We start from the raw sequence: 16,948 nt of genomic DNA, 5'->3' as shown, positions 1-16,948 counted from the left end.
TGTGATTGATGTAATTAATGTAATGTAATATTAATGTGAAAACAATTACAAAAAAAAAAAAAATTACTTTTTTTATAATCAACCTTCTAATTGTCAAAAAATCAGTTCAGCAGCCTCCCCCCCAACCTTTTCAAAGCAACCCCAATGACAGAATGGGCACACAACATGCAGGCACTTGTAGCTTTGTGTAAGGGCTCTCATATGACTGGCCCAATTTTTTTTCCTCTTTGCCCATACTTGCTGTCAGTTATCCACATACTTATCCACTATAAAATCAGCACAGGTGGGCTAAAGCAGACTGAAAGTGAGATGTTGACTGGCCCACTATTATGGACAGCACTGATTGGCTCAAAATGTCACTATGCCATTGACTTGTAGGCAAGACATCGAGTTCACCTTTTCCAATCTCAGAACTAGGCCCAGACACTTTGCTCAGACTACTAATTTTAAACACTTCATTTTCATTCATTGAGAGATAAAGTGACTACATTTCTTGTCATGAAATAAAACAAATTTTACTGAAAACAAGGGTTCAAGAAATGTACTTTCATTTTGATGGGTAGTTCACCTATTATTCACCTCCCATTTTCAGCATCTCATCCAATATATATATATATATATATATATATATATATATATATATATATATATATATATATATATATATATATATATATATATATATATATATATATATATATATATATATATATATATATATATATATATATATATATATATATATATATATATATATATATATATATATATATATATATATATATATATATATATATATATATATATATATATATATATATATATATATATATATATATATATATATATATATATATATATGTATTACTAACTATAATCCCTTATGTTCCATACCAGTTAATATAAATTACTAGTCATGCTCAACAAAAGGATTGATTTCTAAAACAAATTTCACAAAAATATAAACCTTCAAAATAATCATATGCCAAGGAAAGTTTAAACCCATGTAACCTTCAAAAATTATAATCACTAGAAAAAGGATCCAACCAGGAACAACATTTTGTATACTTTAGAGAATATAACTGCTCCTACACAAAGTGATTGAACAAAAATTCAAATAAGCAAGATCATTCTCCAGTTAGTGAAAGCTGCTGCATTATAGAATTCTATTCAGATCAGCTCAGTCCTTTCAAACCTACTAGTTATAGTATTTAAGAAAATAAGATAATTTCTGATGTGATCTATGAATTCTGAAATTACTATATTTGAAACTTTATTTGAAACAAATATTTACCATAAATACTGAGTTATATACAGAAAATCACAGACTTTACTTACTCATTTACACCAAACAAAAATATTATAATTTAGATAATAATAAATTTTGATATGATGAGGACCATTTGAGACAATAGTAAAAAAGAAGACTACTGATGATGGATGTGTCTGGAAGTAGTATAAAGTTCCTGAACATTCACTGTTGTTCTGCCTTATTCCAAAGAAAAGATCAATATTTATAACAATATATTTTTTCTAGGTTTGTTTGTGCAGAGCTCACCTTGTTCCATCCATAATGTGCAAAGGACAATTGAAATGCCCTCACATTGGGCTACCTGATAATATATTTTTGACCTGTAATGCACATGGCAAAACAGGAACTTCTTGCAAAATCACTTCTTAAACATTAAGTGTAAATGATTAGATAAATATGTACTATATAATCAACACCATCAAGCAGTTAGCAAGCAGGCCATCTCTAGGAACCGACATCGTCCCTAAGACCTCCCCTCAGCGAGGTATCACAGGCGTCTGGGTAGTAGTGACAGCATGGACCATCTTGCAAAGTGTAGCTTCTTTTCAGAAACATGATGTTGGCAGCAGAAACTCATAACCCAAATAGACTCCTCTACTCTTGCCTGTAGTGAGTCTACAAAATGAGCCTGTTGCCTGTTGCACTTGATGCTTGTGTAAACAATCAAAAACAATGCACAGGAAGACATAATCAAAGGTGGAACACTGACCACGCAAACTTTTCAAGGCTATAAATTTGTAAAAATTGAATTAGTCCTCAAAAGAGGAACTGTTAAGCTCATTTCTGTGCTTTCTGAACATTTTGTGTAGCTCAGTGTTTCACTTCCAAATGAAAGGGTACCCTTGCTGTGTGTTTCTGATAGCCTACACAACAGTTCAACAAGATGTAGTTTTACCTTCAGTAACAGTGCTCAACTGGCATGATTCACCCCAGAGAAGCCTTAAAGCAACTTGTCTCTTTCTTTACCCAAATGAGTGAAACATTTTTTACTAGAGAAATCAGATTGGGTCCAATAAACCATAACAAAGTGGGTAAAATGGAAAACAGAGGTACTCATAAACTCCAAATATCAATAATACTTAGGGACAAAACAATAATTTGACTCTGAAGTATTCAACAACCAATACTAATCAATAGGAATAATGACTGCCAAATGCACTGTTAAAACTATCCCTACAGCATCCCATAGAGACAGATTTATTATTTTAAATGTTCCATAGTACCACCATTTACTATTATTGCTTTTTAAGCTCCTTACCCACAGAATATGAAACTATCTTATTCCAATCAATCTTGGTCCGTGTAACAGGAAGCTGACGACGCAAGGCCTTGAAGGTAGTGTCCGACATAGTTTGGTAGTTTTCACTGATTGCAGTCTGGTACTCATTCTCAGCAGCCTCAATGAAGTGCACCAATTCTTGGGCAGTTTCTTCCTCACCCTAAAAGTAGAATACATTTCTAGACTCCTAAATATTTAAGACTACTTTAAACTTCAATTCCAATCACTGAAATAGAAAATGCAAATGACTTGAAGATGATGTAGATAAGATTTTGAAAAATATTTATAATTTATTCAGCTAGTGCTCCTTTGAAAAGGTTGGAAAGTTTCGTTTAGTAGGTGCAACATCTGTGGTCATATGCCGGAGAGAGACAGAAGGGGAAGGAATTATAGAAGGGAACAGATCCCAGGAGACGGGACACAACCCCCGATTAATACCTGGTACCCATTCATTGCTGGGTGGACAGGGGCGTAGGGTATCGGAAAAACCACCCAAATTTTTCCACTCCGCCTGGGAATCGAACTTGGGCTCTCTCAGTTGTGAGCTGAGTGTGCTAACAACTGCACCACGAAGCCCCCCCCTTTGAAAAGGTATCACATTTTTATAATGTCTGTAAGCCTGACAACTGATTGTATTGTTGTGAGAACAAATGAGGTGAAAGAAAAGAAGAAAGATGATGTTCATGTTATTAGATAGGATACTAGGTAAATGTAGACAGGAGTATGGTATGGCATTCAAAATAAATATGAAGAAAGTCATGAAATGTGCAAATCTGCAGCCATGGGAAGTGATGTAGGCCCAAGCATACTGTGATTACTGTGATAGCCCAAACTGCCTTGACACTCACCTCAGCTAAAATTCAAAAGAAGAATTTATGTTCTTTACTACAAGTGGAGTTTGCCCCCCTTGCCCATCCTTAGAATCACTAAAAGACATGTGAATATATATCTACCCTCCTGTGGAGGCTTCTGCCCTCCTCAATCTTTTTGTGTTTGCACATTTCATTACTTTGGGTTACTCAGCCACCAGCAGCCACACAGGTTTACATTCACATTTCATCATAATTATCACACTTGTTTTGAATGCTACACTGTTTCCTGTGGTTTTCAAAGTTGTTTGAAGCAGCAGTTTGTAGAAGACATAGATGACAACACAAGGAGTAGTTCGTAAAGTTGGGCCTTACACTTGACTAGCTACCAGCAGCACGAGGTGGTGGGCAGACAGATATTTGACACTCAGTTTGAAAGTTAATATCTAGAATGTAATTAAAAAAAATTCTGAATAGTTGAGATTGTATGATTGGTTGATCGGGATATCTGGAAACAATGAAAAAGAGTAGCTATTTTTAAATGCTAAAAAGAGCAAATGTTGAATAACAAATGGCTGAGTAACAGGAGGTTTGTGGGGTGGCAAACGCAGAGACACGCCAGTCCTTGTTGACAGACCGACTCGGTTGGCTAGATTTCGATTGCTGATAGAGTTGGTCTGTTGGCATCCTGCTACGGGCTGCCATTAGGCTAAGGCCATGCTCACCCGTGCAGGAAGGGAGCATTTTTGCCCTCTTAATGGGCCATCTTCGAACAAGGGCCTGTTTCCCCTAGTGATACTGGGGGATAAATCTTGGAGGAGGAGGAGGGTGGCAATATAGCTCGTGGCAATCTACAGAAATTTTCAAATCTCAGTCCTAAGTGAGCTCTACATCATCACCAAGACCTAGTTGATAACTTTAAAGGGCAAAAAATGTAAAACCACTTAAAAAAATAATTCAATCAACAACTATCTTTATGTTCTGATTTGGCAACATTATTATGAGCTTGATTCTGTTCTTTTTACAATGATTTTGCCTTATGCAGTAATTATAAAACCCAACCTGCCATCTCAAACATGACCTGGTGAAAAGGGGTGATAAGAGTACAATAAAGCACAATATGCAGTAAATTGGAAGTTGTAAAAGAAATAGCAAGTTAGTTAGTGTGAGTCTGGGATTACTGTGGTAAAGCCAATGTAGTAGAGCCAATGAGATAAAGCATGATAATTTAGAAATTCAATATATATGCCCAAGATAGGCAAGCAAACTGCCCATACTAATTCATGATATCCAACTGGTATGTGTGAATATATATATATATATATATATATATATATATATATATATATATATATATATATATATATATATATATATATATATATATATATATATACATATATATACTACATAAACATGGTAAGGGTATGCAGTCATGGTGCTACAACTACATATGCAGATCTTTATAGTGATCTGGAGTGTCATTCAATAGTCTGAAATTTTCATTAGTGCAATCTGCACATCTCCACTTCTGTTCAGATTAAAGGACTTTTACTGTGTTAGGAAGACTCTTAGTAGGTATCTTGCTGGGCAGAGAAAGAGGAAATAAAAGTTATTTAAATTGTGCATCACACAGAGGCCAAGATACTTACAGCAACTGTTAGATTGCCTTTAACATCTTTAGAAGTGACTAACTGGACGTTGCCATCCTCGTAGTAGTGGACCTGAACTTTGAGGACTCCCTTCAGTTCCACACTTCCTCCTCCTAGAGTCACAGTCCATGTTGATCGCCACCGACCATTCCTGCAGAGTAAAATCTTAACATTACTAGGAATAAAAGTAAAACAAGATACCAATTTCCATTAAAAATAATGGAATATTAGAGGGTTCCTATACTATGCACAATAAAAAAATGTGATATCAAAGTCATTCTTATGCCTTTGCTTTTTAGTGAATGCAAGCTATTTTTCTTCAGATGAGCTACTTACTAGTGATTGAAACAGAAAGATAATAATGACAAGCATGATAAGCATTCTATATGTAAAGAGTACTCAGAAAGGTATGAATTATCATCAAGAGAGTTGACCACATACCAATAATTTTTGGGCTGGAACTGGTGGTCTTCTATGCACATTGTGAGGGTGACAGCTGATCCTTGGGTGCGTGCATACACAGCACACACCCCATGAGGGTAATGATCACTGACATACTGAATGAGCTGTGTCTCCACTGCACTTCTCCAACTCTCTGTGGCCGGATCACTCTCACAGGGCTGTGAGAAAAGTAAAAAATTTCAATATTCAAGATCATATCTAATCCAACATTCAAGTCTATGGATATTTGGCTACTTTTTGAAGGCTGAGAGGGAGTGCCAGAACAGGGAGAGGCGCAGACACTTCTGCTCCGACCACCCTCTGGAGGGAAGTTCCTTTGAGAGAACAGGGCGTCGGAGATATCGATAGATAGACTGAAGACTGAATTCACATACGTTGGCTATAAACAATTTCAATTTTTATAGTTATATCTCTGCGTTGTGTTGGTTCTTGGAAGTTTTTGTTTGATCTGTTATTGTCTAGTACTCAACTCAAAGACTAGTCTTTAAGCTTGCGAGAATTTTCTAGACAGAAAGTGGACTTATAAAAGGGCTATTTCATGGAGCAAATGTAAGTAAAAAGGGGAGGCGGTGGCTGAGTGGTCAGTGTGTGGGCATGGTGAGCCCATGGACCAAGGTTCAAGTCTGTTTTTTCAAAACCATCGCTGAGTGGTGGAAGATTACCCACATACTGCCCAGATCTTCAATCAACCTTAACTTCAGTGACTTCGTTCCAGTAGAGCACCATGGGACAGCACAGGCCAAGCAAGAATAATGTATCACGGTAGCCACTATAAATAAAATTTGCCTGCTCAACTAATGGGCTGGGGTTGTCCAGGAAGCACCTCAGGACAGCCTACTGGCTCTGTAGGCAGCAATAAAGACCACCACCTGTCTCCCTGCTTTTAGGGCCACTTTCACAGTCATTTTGTTTGTTTTGATCGTTACCAATGGCGGCGATCACCGCTGTAGTATTTCCACGTACAACTGGCCGATGGGGTAGTGGCGGCTGCGGGGCTAGCCTAGCCCCACACCTTACCACACACTCCCAACATCTCTCGCTTCCTCTGCAGCCGCCACTATCCCATCGGCCAGTTTCACGTGGAAAACTATAGCATCGATTGGCGCCATTGGTAACAATCAAAACAAACAAAACCACCGTGAAAGCGGCCCATAATCACCACCTGCTGGCTGGGGTTGATTCTAGAGTGCCATTTTGTATAACCCACTGGAAGCAGACATGAAAGAAGCCACCACCTGAGTAACATTAATATGTATGTGGTGGGGCTACTATGACCATGGCTTTGGAAATGAAGAATCCTTCCTCTGTTATTTTAAAAATGGGAATGATGAAACAATTAATTTATAGTACTATAATTCTTTCACTTTACTATTCAATATGTATTTAACCTAAATTCATGCAGTATTTGTATAAAATCTCTCTCTCTCTCTCTCTCTCTCTCTCTCTCTCTCTCTCTCTCTCTCTCTCTCTCTCTCTCTCTCTCTCTCTCTCTCTCAATACACATAGCACAACAAAACACAAACCTTTAAATCTGTTGCTTCCTTTCTTAAATGATCAAACTTGAAAGTGAGCTTTGCACGTGGATCCACAAAGCGACCACCCCCCAGATCATTGTGTTCTGTGACGAGTGCATAGTGGCTCTGTCCGTCCAGCCTCACCGGGGTTAGCTGGTCTTTGTTGTACTCGGCAATAGCTCGGGCCACTCCTTCTCGCAGCAAGGCATCATTGTTCACCAGGGTCCGTACATCTGTAGAGCAGCACATTGTGAATATTACCTAATATTTCATGATAAAAATATCCATCAAAAGTTTTTGTTAACAAGTTTTAAAGTCAAATGCTATAATCCACATACCATTAAAGACTTCATTGAATTCCCCAGGAGGTGAGTGCATAACAAAATTTGAAGCAATCCGCACCTGTAATGACAAACAAACATTAAAAAAATATCGGTTTGAGCTAAGAAAACTACGTAACTATTTTAATACCATCACACGATTGCTTTTTTTCTAATCAGCAAGCATTTCAGTAGGCAAAACACAACAAATACAAGTTAACAGACTATCGGAGAGAAAAATCACAATGCCAAATAATGATGAACTGGCAGGTTTATCATCATGTTAGGGTTGTGACAAATACAAAAGGGTCAAGTTAAAATCATGCCTAATCAACTGCATATGTTTAATAGAAAATGAAGTTGCATTCCATACCCTTGTAAAAATCAGTGCAGCTTGGCAAGCATATAGTAATTCATATAATCATAAGAATCATCTGAGACCACATCTGCTAAACAGATCCATGGTGGAGCAAATGAAAAAAAGGCACTGACAAAGAAAGATGTAACAGATAAAGAAATGCACTTTCATCAGGAAAGATCATCCAGGAAAAGGGTCAATACATTGGACTGATATACATCCTGAAGGCTATGATTACAAGTTACTGATACCAAACAAGGTCTCCAAAGCCAACACAGCATGAAGCAAATACAGTTGTTCCCCAACATTCATGGAGGTTAGAGGGCAGAGACCTTCACTAATTTGCAAACTCTGTGAATATTCAATGCCTACTCCTCAGTACATTTTTACATATCATTAAAAATTTTGTTGTTATAATTTCCAGATGTAGGTGGACATGGCACTGCACAAACACTTAGATAATATTTACATGAAAACAAAGACGTTACTCTCTGAGGAGACATGCAGATCCCTTAAATATATTCTAAACCCTTCACCTTTCCTACAAATCACTCTTAGAGCTGATTGCTGTTATACACATTCCCTTTAAGTAATGGCCAGGGCACTGATACAGTAGTCACATTGCTTGGCCAGCCTTGCTTTGTCCATGGCCAGAGATGATATAGGGGCTTACCTTTACTCTCTAGGAAAGGTAAATTTTGAGTGTAGATGGGTTTTGTTATGGTTCTCTTGTTGAAGACGAAACAATTTTCTTCTGATAGTTTTGAATGAATCTGACATTCTCCCCTAGAAATCACAAGTTTTCAGTAAACACCCCCACCCAGATGTGTTAGCAGTAGGTACCCATCCCCAGAAAAAAAACTATCATATTAATGTAAAGCACATCAAAAACTATCAGAAAAATAGTTTTATCCACTGTAATGATGATATTATCGATACCACCAGAGTTGAGCAACTGCCTCGACAACCAACCACCAGCGACAACAATGACGCAATGTGAAGCGTCGCTGTGGAATGTACATCACTCCTATTTATTGTAAGTAATCAAATTTATGAAACTTCACCAAACTAAAACTAATCTAACCTTGCCAAATATACTTAAATATAACCTCTTACCTAGCCTAAGTTCATTATATCTAGCCAGGCATAACTTAATTAAATGTAAGCTCTTACCTAAATGGGACTTTGCCCCCGACCCCCTTTAGGGTCACTAAAAGACAGGTGAATATATGTACCCCAACAAGGAGACTTCGCTCCCCTCAACAACTCTTAGGGGCACTAAAAGACAGGTGAACATATATGTAACCTCCCAACAGGGGGTGGGGCTTGCACCCCTTCACCCTCACTGTTTCTACACATTACATTAGGCTATTGCACCTCCTATGACCATGAAGGTTTGCACACAATTAATAGTTATTTTCACATTTGATTTCATCTTTAACCTACAGTTTTCCAGGTTTGAAACTTAGTAGAAGACAATTTTTGACAACAGAGAAATACTTTGTAAGGTAGGAAGAGATATGGGTGCGTTAACATGATCAATATTAACCAAATTTTGCCCGTGGTGACAACACCCAGTCCAAAGGGCAGGGGGCACTGGCAATGGGGTCAGGTGGTCACCCAGCCCGGGGTGGACACAGCCTTAAAGAGGTTGGGTCATCCTTGAGACAAGATACACCTCTCACAGACGAACCACAGGGGTGCCCGGGGCCTGGGGGCGGGGCGGGGCGGGGGCTGGCTGGGGCGGGGTGCAGGTGACAGGCCACCATGTAAACAAACCCTCTCGCCGCCTCGTCCTCGCCCCGCCGCCACACACCGCCGCCCTGCCCACCCTGAACCCCACAGCAGGGCGTCCGGCCGAGCCCCCGCCACCCACAGCCGCGCCGCCGCGTCCCCAGGTGGAGCCAGGGACGGAGAAATAGCCCGTGTTGTGTGCCGGTGCAGGGGCCGAGCCTGGCAGGATACGCCCACACCTCGCCTTTCCCCGTGTTCCAGGCCCCCGCCGCCCCCCAGGCCACCCTCACTCGACGCCCATGGGTTAATGATCCAAGGGGCGTCAACTACCTGGGGGAATACCGCTAGGATACTCAGGAAACAGCTCACCTTTTCCTCATCTGGGAGTTGGTCCCCAAAGTCGGACGCCATGTTGGACTTACTACTCGGGACTTCCGCCGCTAACTAGGGCCGCCTCTCCCTCTCTCCCCCTCACCTGGGAATGAGAGTTACGGTGATTAGTGAATAGTGGTGATTTATATATACGCGTACAGTAAAGTATTTCATCACAGTATCAAGGACTTACCATTCGAAACTTCCGCTACTAATGGAACTTTTCTTTCTCTTCCCCTCTCTCTCCCTTTTCCTCCCTCACCTGGGAATGAAAATTGATGTAGTTAATGAATAATGGTGGTTTATAAGTACGCACAGTAAAGTAATTCATCACAATATCAAGGACTTACCATTTGGAACTTTCGCTACTAATAAGCACTTTTCTCTCTCCCTCCCCCTTCTTTTTTTTCTCCCTTTATCTAGAAATGAAAGTGGTGGCGGTTATTCGTAGTGAACATGCCCTCACAGCAAAGTATTTTACGACAGCATGAAGGAGATATTTACGAGGGAACGCTATCTTGGACCTACTTCTCGGGGACTTCCGCTACTTATCAGGGGGTTGCTCTCTGCCTCTCTCTGTCTTTCTCCCGCCCCTGGATAAATAGGCTGACGTGTAGGTATTGATAAGACACACACACTCACGGTTCAGTATTTCACGGCAGTATGAGAGGAATATCTACGGGGGAGAAGTTCGAAGTCGCTGCCTGGCTGCGCTCTCTCCCTCCCAGTACTGTGTTATCAGCGATGACTCACGGCGCCATATGGCTTATTTTACACCTTACTTACGGCCGGCAAGCCTCTGCGCCGCGATACAGACACGACACACACACTTTTAAGGTCTTTACTGCATAGACATCCAACCACGATATGTTTTGAAGCTTAATGTACTATATATAGCCTCTAAATAATAAAATCAGAACAGTATATATGTCACACATACACACACACACACACACACAGATGGGATGGGTTACAGACGACATTCCCTGCGTCATCAATATGCCTAGACTAGGTACGTATAGGCCTATACCTACACGGACTGCGTCAAGGTGTATAAGGTAGGTCTTAAGCTTAATAATTCGTATTTTTTCCTTGATGATTCTCTCTCTCTCTCTCTCTCTCTCTCTCTCTCTCTCTCTCTCTCTCTCTCTCTCTCTCTCTCTCTCTCGATTACAATGTGCGGTAGTTCGACGCAGGAGGGAAAAAAAAATTATGAACACTATAGTGAATTCAACGTATATATATATATATATATATATATATATATATATATATATATATATATATATATATATATATATAAAACTATATATATATATATATATATATATATATATATATATATATATATATATATATATATATATACATATATATATATATATATATATATATATAGTCAGGACAATCCCATATATACTTTTTTGTTTGTGGTAGATCCCCTTTCGCATGGACTTCGGTAACTATATGCAAAGGTTCGAGTGTGTAGATTATAATTATAGCTTGGTGCATCTGATATATTACAGGTTAATTGCCCTTGGTCTTAGATTGGCAGACTCGAATGTATCTTTAAGAGGCCCTGAAACCACTTAACTCTTCACTATAGCTAAATAAACCACTTCAGAGGCACTTGAGTTGCTGACGGAGAGGGAGGAGGAGGAGCAGGAGGAGGAGGAAGAAGAAGAAGAAGAAGAAGAAGAAGAAGAACCAGAAGAAGAAGAAGATGATGATGATGATGATGATGATTAAGAAGAATGATGAGGATGAGCATGATGAAGAAGAGGAGGAGGAGGAGGAGAAACAAAGGATGATAAGATAAGACAGGAAAAGGGAAGAGAGAGGACGATAAGGGACAAGAGAAGAGGAGAAGCTAAAACAAAAATAAACTAATAAAATGGTAAAGAATTGTTGTTGTTGTTGGTGGTGGTGGTGGATAAACAAAAATATATATAGTAAAAAAATAATAAATAGATAAATATACGAAAAAAATGAGAAAGTAAGAAAGAAGCGCTCCTGTTTTTTCCTGTATTTCTGATTTCATTATAACTCAGAGTGAAACGAAAGTATTATTATTATTATTATTATTATTATTATTATTATTAGTATTATTAGTATTATTATTGCTACTACTAGTACTACTATTACTACCATTATTATTGTCACATGATCATTACAATTACTAAAAGAGTCCGTTTCCCAAATTTCCAGATGGAGTCGTAAAAAAGAAAAAGAAAGAAAAAAAACTGTCCAAACCGTAGGAGATACAGACAGGTGCAGAAGAGGGGGAGGAGGAGCCGGATGAGGATGAGGAGGAGGAGGAGGAAGGATCTCTGGAAGCAGGGTTCCGTTAATCCTTTGATGTTTCCCTGAAGGACTGCTAATAAGGAAAACAAAGGGAAAAGTAAATAAATATCACAATAGACTTTCACTGTGATCCTTTCTGCTCTCGCATCGCTTTCATCTTTCTTGTTCTTGTTCTTGTTTTTTTGTATTGTTCTTCATTCTCGTTCTTCTTCTTCTTTTTCTTTTTCTTCTTTTTCTTCTTTTTCTTCTTTTTCTTCTTTTTCTTCTTCTTCTTCTTCTTATTATTATTATTATCTCTCTCTCTCTCTCTCTCTCTCTCTCTCTCTCGCTCTCTCTCTCTCTAACAGTTAATATAAAGCAGAGGGAGAGAGAGAGAGAGAGAGGGGGGGGGGGGGGTCCTATATAGACGCCTTCCTGCAGAAGATAGAGGGCGCACCACCACCGCCACCTTCAACTCCTTCAAGACGGGAGTAGCGGGATGCTTCGAGAATGGCACAGTCCATACTTTTTTCGGCGTCCTCATCATTTTCTCTCCTCTTTCTCATCACTGTCACTGCCACCACCACCACAAGAAGAAGAGGAACAAGATCAAGAGCAATAGGGAAAATAACAGGCAATAGAACGAACAAAAAGAGCAAGAAGAACAAAAAACAAGCAGAACGAGAACAAAATAAGAACAAAAAGAAAACAATGACAATAAATCATATCCTTCTTTAGCTTTGATAGAAGTTGTGTTAGTATTTCCATGAGTAGTTTTAGGAGACTATAGTGATGGTTTGACAAGGCTTCTGCTGCACCATGAGAGTGAAAAATACGGAACCTTTAGAAATATTCGTTGTAAGAGCAATAGCATCTGAGAATATAGTCCTGAGTTAATTTAATGCAATCTAAGATATTAAAATTTGAGGGGCTGTGAAGTAGCCTATAGAATGTATGGAAGTCTTATGGGTGGAGGGCACATTGGACGGTCTGGTATGCTATAATATACTGTCAAGTGAAGCTACTCGTACCACTGTTCCCATTTACCCATATTGCTGAGGGTCAGGTCACACGTTCGGTAGTTAATGAATTATACGCACATTATTTCCCTTTTTTCTGAGGTTAGCACTCGAGAATAATATCCAAATGTGTTAAATCATGCTTACGTTTTGTTGGTGCTATACAGCTTCACAAAACATTTACAGAGTCTTATATTTGTACCAAAGAAAAAAAAAAGTTAGATATCAAGAGTAATTAAGTGATTGTAGAAAAAAATATAATAAAGTGCTTTTGGAATTGGCAATATAAAATAAATACCCGTTTATTACACCTATTACATGTCTTCTATTATTATTACTATTACAGCGGAAAGAATATTATCTAAAAAACTTGATATTACCTCACGTCCGCTCACCAAAATCTTCTATAACTGTTCGTGCTATTAAAATAAAGGCAGCGAGATCTCTCTCTCTCTCTCTCTCTCTCTCTCTCTCTCTCTCTCTCTCTCTCTCTCTCTCTCTCTCTCTCTCTCTCTCTCTCTCTCTCTCTCTCTCTCTCTCTCTTCTTTATCACTGTCATTACCACCACCACCACAAGAAGAAGATAAAAATAAAAAGAACAAGAAAAAGAAAACCAATAAAAAGAACAACAATAAGAAGAACGGGAAGAACAAGACCAAGAAGAAGCAAAAGAACGAGAACAAGAAGAACGAGAACAAGATGAAGAAAATGGAGAATAATTTTGAAAGAGGAAATAGAGGAAATACACTAACAATTAACCACGCCCACCACCATCAACACCACCGCCAACAACAGCACCACCACCACCAACAACAACAACTACAACAGCAACAACACCCCCACCACCACTAACACCACCACCACCACCAACAACAACAACGACAACTACAACAGCAACAACACCCCCACCACCACCAACAACAACAACATCACCATGCACCAACCATCAAAAACAAACCAATGAAAACAAAAACAAAGCAACACAACGGATAGACGACCATCATTTCCACAGCCCGGCGTCTCGGAAATCCTGCACTCCTGACACGTGCCGCCGCTTAGAAAATGTCACACGAGACTCATGATCCGTAAACACCAGCAGCCTCGTCATCGCCTGAAATCTGTGTCTGACGAAACTATATAGCGGACTCGTGACCCCCCTCGACCCTTCTTTTATATTATTTTAATCAAAAGTATGGCAAATAGAGGAAGTGGGTTACGTCGGATTCTTTTAAAACGTCGTATGAGTATTTATTAACAGTTATGTAGCTATTTTTACTTCCTAATTGCGTTTTTTGAGATGTAGTTAGAAGTATTGGATTTCCTCTTTTTCCTCTTTCAAAATTATTCTCCTTTTTCTTCATCTTGTTCTTGTTCTTCTTGTTCTTGTTCTTTTGCTTCTTCTTGATCTTGTTCTTCCCGTTCTTCTTGTTGTTGTTGTTCTTGTTATTGGTTTTCTTCTCTTTCTTGTTCTTTTTCTTGTTCTCGTTATTTTTCTTTTTCTTTTCATATTGTTCTAGTTCTTCTTCTTCTTCCTCTTGTGGTGGTGGTGGTCGACGCATTGCATACTCAGCCGTATAAAGTGATAGAAAAAAATTAGCAAAACCAACTATATGGTCACGCCTTGAAAAACAGATCAAGAGGGACAAATCAGTAACATTATTAATAGTAAAGACTAATAAGACGTTTAAAACTTGGGGGTTAGTATAGAGAAGCTACAGTTGAGGAGAAGGAAAGACAATAAGAGTGTACAGTTCCCTTCCATGTGTTGCTCCACCCAGTTCCTTTCCTCCCCCCTCTAGCCTAGCCCTCCTTCACCGTGACGCATCCTAGACGTCTTCAGGGCCGCCGCAGCTCCCTCAGGTTGCGCGGGAGGGTTGCTGCCAGAGCTCACACATTCAAAAGCTCGGGCCCTCCTTACGACTATTTTCGAAGGCCATAGAGAGGATTAGTCGGATTCCCATGAGTGTTTTCCCGGCCATGGCGTAGAAATCTTGTCAAATTAACACCAGGGCCATGAATACCACCCATGGAAATCCCTGCAAGTACTACGACAGCCTTTTTAATTTGATGCACTTAGGCGACGAAACGTTTGAGAATATGCGGCTTGGCTCTAATTATAGCTTTAGGAGGCTCCCCTGACTCACCACCACCACCACCATCACAGAACAATAACCACAAACAAACAAACAATAAGAACAAGAACCAGAATAATAATAAGAAAACAAGAAGAAAGAGAACAAGATGAAGAAGGAGAGTAATATGAAAAGTAAGAAGAGGAAATACACCAACACCAATACCAAGAAGAACAATAATACCAAAAAACAAAACAAAAACAAAGCAACGCCATGTCCTAATCACACCGGCGCCACTTCCGCTCAGCTGGTGTGGCGCCGCAGACTGAACAGCTTCCTCGACTCGCGGGTTTGCAGACATCGAAAATAAATAAATAAATAGATAAATAAATAAATAAATGGATAAATGGATAAGTAAATAAAAAATGAAGTAAAATAAAAAATCGCTAATAATAAACTCGTATCACACATATATATTACGATTTTTACATGAATAGCAATGATGAAGAACTTTTATTTGCGGACAGTGAAAAAAAACGTTCGCATCACATTCATCTATTACGTTTTTTTTATTTTTATATATGAATAGCCATGATGAAGAACCTTAATTTGCGGACAGCGAAAACAAAACAAAACAAAAGAGAAACAGATAAAACAAGCTCGTATCACACTCATGCATTTTTTTTATATGAATTAATTTGCGAAGGGAAAAAAAATGAATAAAACAAACTCGAGTAACACTTAAATCTTACGTTTTTACATGAATGACAATGATGAAGAACCTTTAATTTGCGAACAGCGACAAAAAAATCTCATATCACACTTACATATTTCTTTTTTTCCTTTTTTTACATGACTAGCAATGATGAAGAACCATTATTAAACCTGGGACTTCCATCGCTCTTTTGTTATTAATAGACCAGAATGATTTCGTCAGAGCCAACACGAACACGCGTCACAGCTCACTTCGGGGAAAGGGCAGATAAAGGGATGGAACTTAAAACTAACCTCTGCTGCTCAGTGGCTCGAGGGTAAATAAAAGGGGCGAGGTGGGGCGGGGCGGGCCAGAGCGGGGCGGGGCGGGGCAGCATATTCCCGAAGTGTAGCAGTGTTCAGCTGAAGGCCTGGTTTACGTTAGGTTAGTAAGGTTAGGTTAGTTGGGATCAAGATTTTCAAAGTGGTTTACGTTTTAAGTTAGTAAGGTTAGGTTAGTTGGGATCAAGATTTTCAAAGTGGTTTACGTTTTAAGTTAGTAAGGTTAGGTTAGTTGGGATAAAGATTTTCAAAGTGCGGGTAGCAGCGACGGGCCAAATTTGTGGCTTTACCGTGTAGCAGCGACGGGCCAATTTTTTGTCATGATAAAGACTCCCCAAAATAGATGATGCATAAACTGATCACAAATGTGTTGATATTAATTATGGAATGGTGTGTGTGAGTGATGATTTTTTCTCATTAATTCGCTTAGAGGGGCATTTAATTAAGAAACATGATCCCCGCAGCTACCAGGTTAAGTTAGAAAGGCTAGATTAGTTGGGATCAAGATTTTCAAAGTGGTTTACGTTTTAAGTTAGTAAGGTTAGATTAGTTGGGATCAAGATTTTCAAAGTGGTTTACGTTTTAAGTTAGTAAGGTTAGATTAGTTGGAAACAAGATTTTCAATGCTCTAATACGTCTACCAATACTTTTTGTCGGTAAATGCACTGAGAATGATTGGACAAAGATTACGTGGCAAGTTTGTAAGCTACGATTCGCGCGTCACCCA

General features: G+C 38.9%; 1 protein-coding gene and 1 long non-coding RNA gene across 3 annotated transcripts in view; one reads left to right on the top strand and one right to left on the bottom strand.

Annotated features, from left to right (window-relative positions):
• Positions 1-1,007: 1,007 nt before the first annotated feature.
• LOC126998455 (F-actin-capping protein subunit alpha-like) overlaps positions 1,008-16,948 on the bottom strand; it is a 52,940-nt gene continuing 36,999 nt past the window's right edge. The window contains exons 1-8 of one of the 2 annotated variants that reach the window (XM_050860158.1): positions 10,455-10,553; positions 10,006-10,074; positions 9,810-9,915; positions 7,367-7,430; positions 7,038-7,261; positions 5,494-5,672; positions 5,053-5,203; positions 1,008-2,751 (exon numbers count right to left, since the gene is read on the bottom strand). In XM_050860158.1, coding sequence (XP_050716115.1) covers positions 2,548-2,751; positions 5,053-5,203; positions 5,494-5,672; positions 7,038-7,261; positions 7,367-7,430; positions 9,810-9,851 — 864 coding nt within the window. In that variant the 5' untranslated portion in view covers positions 9,852-9,915; positions 10,006-10,074; positions 10,455-10,553 and the 3' untranslated portion in view covers positions 1,008-2,547. Of the gene's footprint in view, positions 2,752-5,052; positions 5,204-5,493; positions 5,673-7,037; positions 7,262-7,366; positions 7,431-9,809; positions 9,916-10,005; positions 10,075-10,454; positions 10,554-16,948 lie in introns of those variants that run through there. The other variant, XM_050860159.1, reaches the window with a different exon arrangement.
• Positions 10,702-12,363, top strand: LOC126998457 (uncharacterized). The gene is made up of 3 exons (XR_007752882.1): positions 10,702-10,870; positions 11,437-11,709; positions 12,021-12,363. It is a non-coding gene; the product is annotated as an uncharacterized LOC126998457 (long non-coding RNA).

This window comes from Eriocheir sinensis, chromosome 14 (assembly GCF_024679095.1).
Source record: "Eriocheir sinensis breed Jianghai 21 chromosome 14, ASM2467909v1, whole genome shotgun sequence".
Taxonomy (NCBI): Eukaryota; Metazoa; Arthropoda; class Malacostraca; order Decapoda; family Varunidae; genus Eriocheir; species Eriocheir sinensis.
This window is presented reverse-complemented; position numbering and strand designations above follow the sequence as displayed.